This window comes from Carlito syrichta, unplaced genomic scaffold, assembly GCF_000164805.1.
Source record: "Carlito syrichta isolate Samal-C Ts95f unplaced genomic scaffold, Tarsius_syrichta-2.0.1 Scaffold309493, whole genome shotgun sequence".
Taxonomy (NCBI): Eukaryota; Metazoa; Chordata; class Mammalia; order Primates; family Tarsiidae; genus Carlito; species Carlito syrichta.
In genome coordinates, this window is record NW_007253589.1 from 773,166 (window position 1) to 780,698 (window position 7,533).

Sequence of the window (7,533 nt, forward strand, 5' to 3'; positions counted from 1 at the left end):
CCCATTATAAAATGGGCAAAAGATATGAACAGACACTTCACAAAAGAAGACATCCGAGCAACCAACAAACACATGAAGAAATGCTCAACCTCACTAATCATCAGGGAGATGCAAATCAAAACCACACTGAGATACCACCTAACTCCAGTCAGAATAGCAATTATCAACAACTCAAAAAACAAGAGCTGCTGGAGAGGGTGTGGTGAAAAGGGAACACTTCTGCACTGTTGGTGGGAGTGTAAACTAGTGCAATCTCTGTGGAAAGCAGTGTGGCGATTCCTAAAAGCTCTAAAAATTGACCTTCCATATGACCACACAATCCTCCTACTGGGAATATACCCTGAAGAACTCAAATCACTCTATAAGAAAGATACCTGCACACGTATGTTTATCGCAGCGTTGTTCACAATAGCAATAACCTGGAAACAACCATGCTGCCCATCGAAAGAGGGCTGGATTTTAAAAAATGTGGTACATATATACGATGGAATACTACGCAGACATAAAAAAAGAACAAAATCATGAATTTCGCAGCAACCTGGATGGAACTAGAGTCTATAATACTGAGTGACCTCTCACAGAAACAAAGATTCGAGTATCACATGTTCTCACTCATATAATGAACCTTGAACATCCAATGTAATACTATAAGAAAATGACTGATGGTACTGGAAAACTATGTGGGGGGAGGGGGATGGGATTAACAGTAGTAAATATCTGTCTGGGGATGGGAAGACATCTCTTATCAACAGGGTGCCTGAATGAAATGTAATTGTACACTTAACCCTTAGCTGTACCCCACAAAACCATAATAAAAAATATTGAGTAATAAAAAATAAAAATTAAAAATATATTTTATACTTACCCACATGTCTACTATTGCTTCGTGTGCATTCATATTTTTGTGTGGCACTTTTTTTTTCTTCTCCTAAAGAGCTTGCTTCAACATTTCTTATGTTTTAAAGCTGTTCATAGTGAATTTTCTCGGCTCTTTTGTGTCTGAAAAAGTCTATTTTTTCATTTTTGGAAAGTATAGTCTCACCTGGTTGTATAATTCTAGATTGACAGTTTTTCTGTCACTGCTGTTATTGTCATCCTTATCTTTGTTCCACTATTTTGCAGTATGTCTTTATTTTTCCTGACTTTTTTTATTCCTGAGACAATATTTCACTCTGTCACCCAGACTGGAGTACAATGGCATAGGAACAACTCAACCCAGCCTCAAACTCCTGGGCTCAAATGATCCTCCTTCCTTAGCCTCCTGAGTAGCTGGGAGAAGTTCTACTGCAGATCTGCACCACCATGCCTGGCTAATTTTCCTTTTTTCTTTTTCCTCCTCCTCTTCTTTTTTTTTTTTTTTTTTTATGTTGCCCAGGCTGGTCTCAAACTCTTGGCCTCAAGTGATCCTTCCATCTCATTCTCCCAAAATGTTTGGGATTATAGGCATGAGCCACAGTGCCTATTCTTTTCCTGACTGTTTATAAGGTTTGGGGTTTAGTTTTTTTACCTAATTTTATTAATGATGTTCCCACTGTACTTTTCTTTATAGTTATCCTCCTTGGGTTTTGTTGGAGCTATAGGGTTTCAACACATTTGAAAAGTTTAGCAATTATTTTTAAAAACATTTTTCTGTCCACTTTGTCTTCAGGAACTTTAATTACACATGTAATAGACAGTTGATATTGTCCCACAGGTCTTTTGTTTTTCTTTATTCTTCTTTCTCTCCATGCTTACCTTTGAATCGTTTCTATTACATATCTTCAAATTCATTGCACTTCTGCAGCATCTTCTCTTGTTCACCCCATCCAGTGTACTTTTTTATTTAGGTGTCTTAAATTTTATTTCTAGAAGTTTCATTTGGGTTCCGTTAATATCTTTGGTTTTCTCCTCATTTCTGCATGTGGAGTTTATTTTCAATAGCTGTTTTAACATTCTTGTGTTAATGACATGATTTCTGTCATTGTTGGGTCTTTTTATTGAGTTTTTTTCTGGTGATGGTTCATATTTTCCTAATTCTTTGCATGCCTGGTAGTTTTTTGTTGGATGCTGGATATTGTGAAATTTACAGTATTAGATGGTAGATTTTGTTGTATACCTTTAAAAAGATGTCTGACTTTGTTCTGGCACTTAGTTAAGTTACTTGGAATCTGTCTGTCCCTTTTGAGGTTTGTTTGTTTTTAAGCTTAGTAGGATGGGTACAGAGCATCTTATAATCTAGGGCTAATACAGGCAACTACTATTGTACAATTCCCTCTGAGGATTCCACCTAATGTCCCATGTATTTTTTGAGAGCTTTTCACTCTGACTGGTGGAAGCACAAGCACTTCTCAGCCTTCTGCTATCTCTGTGAGATGTTTGGTCTACTACTTTCTGGCATTTCTTTCCCACAGTTGGTTTCTCCTACTCATACCACAGATCCTTAGCCAAAGACTCCCATGAACTTCTCTGCAGATCGTGTAGCTTATTCTCTGTATAGCTCCTCTCGTCTCTCAGGTGTTATGCCCTGAAAAGTCTAGCTACCTTGGCCTCCCTAAACTTCAATCTTGTCTCTTCAACTCATTGAGAACACTGGGCTCTGTTGTATCCCCTACCTGGTCTACGGGTCTGAAAACTGCCTCCAGGCAGTAAGATGAAGCAGTTATACATGGCTTACCTCATTTTTTTCCCTTCTCTCAGGGCTCGGAGTCCTGTGCTACTACGCGTATATCATTCAGTGTATGACAACTTGTTTCATATATTTTGTGTGATTTCTAGATGCTTAATGTGGAAGAATAAATCTGATCCCTGTTATCCCTTGTTACTAGAATGTTGTTTTTTTTTTTTTTTTGAGTCAAGGTCTTACTCTGTCTCCCAGGCTGGAGGGCAGTGGCACCATCACGGGTCACCACAGCCTGACCTTTTAGGCTCAGGCAAGCCTTCCACTTCAGACTCTTGGGTAGCTGGAACTACACCCAGCTAACTGTTTTACCTTTTGTAGATACAAGATCTTGCTATGTTGCCCAGGCTTGTCTTGAACTCTTGGGCCCAATCAATCTTCCTGCCTTGGATTCCCAAAGTACTAGGATTACCCAGATGTGAGCCACTGCACCTGGCTGTATTATGATTTTTTAAAGTTTCTTCAGAAGAAAAACTCTGCAATTTATATTTTAGGAATGTTAATCTGAAAACACTATGTTTAAGGAGAGAGAGACCTTTGAAAGGAAGATGTACTCATTTTCTTTTCTCTCTTCTTTCTTTAATAAACTTTGTTTTAAAACTTTGAAAAAAAAAGAAAGGAAGATGTACTAGAAGATAATTTTAAATAATGAAAGTATCAGATAGTGAAACATTATATTAAAATGGAGGTAGTAATAGGAATGGAAATGAGGGACAGATCTCAAAATATTTTTGTAAGATAAATGGACGACAGAATTTGGGAACGGCTTGGTGTGTGGGATACAAGTAGGGAAGAAGTCAATGATGACTTTAACAAGATTAGTAGAATAGTGACACAATTAAAAGAGGAGGAATAGAAGCTTATTAAATTATTTTTTTCTTTTAAATTAAATATTATAGGAGATGGTGACAGAAATGTATTCTGGACCTTGTGTAGCAATGGAGATTCAACAGAAAAATTCTACAAAGACATTCCGAGAATTCTGTGGACCTGCTGATCCTGTAAGTTATTGTTTAAAATATGAACCTATATGTTTGTGTTATCAATTAACTAAATACTTAAACGGGTTTGAAAATTTTTACTTTATTCTTTAAAAATATATATAAAAGAGAATATATGAAATTTTCTTCAATATAGTATTTTACATAATTATTTACAAAACAGTGTTTTACATAATAATATTCCAATAAAAAGGTTTTTTTATCAGCCTAGAGGCAATATAGAATGGACAGAAGCATTTATTGTAGCATTTTCTTTTATTGTTTCTTGCTAAATTGTCTAGGTAAGTAAATTTTGCGAGCTTTATAGTAGAAATTATCTAAGATATTATCTTCCTACATAGAAAGGTCATAAATAAAGCTCTTAATGTGAATAATATTATTATGGTGGCCTCTTACTAATACATAAAAAAGTGAGCTTTATGTGAGTCTTAATATTCTCTAGTATGCCTTTCAGTTTACTTTGGGCTTTCTTCCTGTGGACATTTGGTTGTGTGTATGTGTGTGGGGTGGAGAGGGTGTGGTTGAAAAGTAGAAGCAGAATGCAAATGTTAGAGGATGGGTAGGATTATGGGAAATATTCCTGATTTGCAACACTAACTCTAATTTACATTTACTCTGTTTTCTTTATTTTGCTATCATTTATAAATGATTTATTGAAGATGTGCAGCTAATTCAATTTGATTTAATTTAGAACATTTATTGAATACCTTTAGATGTAAGACAGCAAGTCAACAGCATCTATTAACAAATCATCTTATGTGAAAATGCTGCTAGGTTAAGCCCAGTAGGGGATAACAGCACACCTTTGTCAATAGTCTAAGAGTACACACGTAAAGATCTTTTAGAACACTTACAGAACAATGTACAAATAAGGACCACATACTGTTATTTTGGGTAAAATCCAAATGTTAAAGGCGTATATAGTAAAGGAGAAATTAATATGGCCTGAAGGTAATTAAGAAAACTTAGAGGAAGAGAGATGTAAACAGGGGTTTGAAAGATGGATCAGGGCACAAAGAGAATGGGGAAAGCTAATGTATGTATAAAGTCAACAGTGAAGGAGTTTACAAATTTACTATGGTATCAGCAAGATTATTTCCTGGGCGCTTTGTTGGAAAATGCATACTTGCAAACATAAGGAAATATACTTTTTCAGATAGAGGAAATAACAGGAGAATGCTGGTAGAAATTAATGTGGAATGTGTAGCCTGGCTAAAAATTGTAGGTTACCAATATAGTTTGGATCCCATAGTAGAAAATAGGAATTCCTTATATGTAGCTTAGTTTTGACTATACTAAATTCGTGCTCTGATGCAACTAGAGCAAACTAAATTGGAAGCGATTAAAGACAGTGGCTCTAGAAATAGCAAGGAGCAGACCTGATGGCATCAATAAGAAAAGTCAGCAGGATTTCCTTTATGTCTTTTCAGGGAGAATGAAGAACAGATATAAATAATCCATGTGCTTGTGAAAGACTAATTCTTACAATGTGATTCTTTTGTAGAGGACATTGGGAGAAAGGCTGAGTGTTTACTGAAAAGTAATCATAAGATACTTTTTGATTAAGTGAGGTAGCCTCAGTTTTTGCCATTTGAAATTTCTGATTTTGTTTGATGGTCAAGAGGGTTGTTTATTTCATTTTTTTCCTAAGATAATTAAAACTGAGTGATCAATTGACCAAACAAGTAAATTAAGGAAGGGATAAGGGCAACCCCCTTGGGTCCCTTCTTACTCTGGGAGCTTTTCTGTCCTCTTAATAAATCCTGCTTTCTAAAAAAAAAAAAAAAAAGGAAGAGATAAAAACTAGGCCCGAAAAAAAAAGAATGAATTAGTTCATTATTTTGTTCTTTTATTTATCGAATAAATATTTATTGAGCCTGTGCAAGTATTTGTGAATATAAAGATAGAAGCTTTGATGGACTTAGATTATGAATGGACAATTGTACGTGATTAATTTCTGTATGTTGTGCATTATTAGATGTTTGAGCATAGTATGGGAGCCCAGAATTATAGCATTTAGCTCAGCCTGGGGGTGGATGATGCCATGACTTGAATGTGTCCCCTCCCCAAATTTATGTGCTGGAAACTTAATTTTCCAATTCTTATGCTGATAGTTTTTGGAGGTGGAGCCTTTGGGAAGTAATTAGGGTGAAATAAGGTCATCAGGCTGGGTCCCCTAGGGTGTACCTGGTGACTTTATAAGAGGAGGAAGAGAAAACCTGGGCTGACAGGCATGTTCTTGCTCTCTTGCCATGTGATGCCCTCTACCATGTTTTGACACATAAAAAGGGCTTCACCAAATCTTGATGTCATGCTCTTGGACTTCCTAGCCTCCGGAACCATACTAAACACATTTGTTTTCTTTATAAATTACCTTGTATCAGGTAGCCAGTAATAGCAACAGAAGATAAACAAAGATAGGCAACAAAGGCCAGGGAGACTTCTGGAAAAGCATGATATCTGAACTGAATTGTGAGGAATGCATAGGTCTTAGCTTACTGATGAAGGTGGGAAATGATATGATTAAAACAGCAAAACTTTTGGGCTGCAATAAGCCGTTTCTTACTGCTGGAGCTAAAGCACAGGGCAGAGAATGGTAAAGGATAAGGTTATTGGAAAGGAGTTGGGGAGTGAGCAGATGAGTGATCACAGAAGGAAGAGTCCCGAAAATAAAAAAAATGCCAATCCCCTTTTTTAGATATTTATTCAATGAACATTTGCTGGGTGAGTAATATATGCAGGGCCCAGTGCTGGGTCCTATGACTGGGCATAGTAAAGGTGCCCAGAATAAGCTGTCTTTCCTTAAGGTGCTCATAACCTCATGACAGCTCAGTTTGGAGACTCAGGGCCCTGAATCCTTTTATAAGCACAATTGAAATTACTGCAGTATCAGTTTTCCTTTTCATTTTAATTAGTTATAAGCCCTTATAGCATTATAGAAAGTTACACCACAGGGACTTTAAAATTTGAAACTAATTTAACATATAAAATGTTGGCAGTGGTTGTCATAGGTATGTAGAGTTATGATAATATTTTAATTCGACTTCTCTGTATTTTACAGATTTTCTTTAATGTGCTTATATTACTTTTATAGTAAGAAAAATGCTTTCTATCTTATTATATAACCTGAAACTTAATGAACTTTTAAATGAGGAGGCATGTACTTATAGGATCTGAGTCCAGGATCCTGAACTGTAGTCTGTTTCTAAGTTTAGAGCCAGGTTGTCAAGCAGGACTATATGCCTTTGATGGGTGTTGTCAAATCAGAAGAAATATAAAAATGTGCTTTGAGGACAAATTTGTTTTGTTTTGTTAGAGAATCTTGCTCTGTCGCCCAGGTTGAAGAACAGTGGCACAATCATAGCTCACTGTAATCTCAAACTACTGGGTTCAAGTGATCCTCCCATGTTATCATCTGCCAGTAGCTTGAATTACAGGTGTGTACCACCATGACCAGCTAATTTTTAAATTTTGTTTTTATAGAAACAGGGTCTTGTTATGTGGTCTCAAATTCTGGCCTCAAGGCCATCTTCCCCCGTCAGCTTCCCAAAGAGTTGGGATAACAGACGTGAGCCACTACACCCAGTCTCTTAAAAGACAGTAAAATGGCTCTTTCCCTTTGATTCAGACTACTTTTGGTTTATTTGAATCCTTTTCTCCCTCCCTTCTTTTCTCCTTTTCTCCCCCTCTCCAACAAATAGGTATTGAATGTTTACTACATGGCAGTCAGTATACCATAGAAGCTACTGAGTTTATATTAATGGTCAAACAAGTAAAGTTCTTTTTTTTTTTTTTTTGAGTAAAGTTTGGTCTAGTTCTATCAGGAGGAGAGAATTGCCAGTTCAAAAGCAATCTCACTTTAAACTGCAGGTGTAC

General features: G+C 36.3%; 1 protein-coding gene across 1 annotated transcript in view; it reads left to right on the forward strand.

The window, feature by feature from the left end:
• NME7 (NME/NM23 family member 7) overlaps positions 1-3,657 on the forward strand; it is a gene marked incomplete at its 3' end in the record, with an annotated part of 131,480 nt that extends 127,823 nt beyond the window's left edge. Inside the window, exon 10 of the mRNA XM_008067377.1 lies at positions 3,556-3,657. Coding sequence (XP_008065568.1) covers positions 3,556-3,657 — 102 coding nt within the window. The remainder of the gene's footprint in view (positions 1-3,555) is intronic.
• Positions 3,658-7,533: the final 3,876 nt, after the last annotated feature.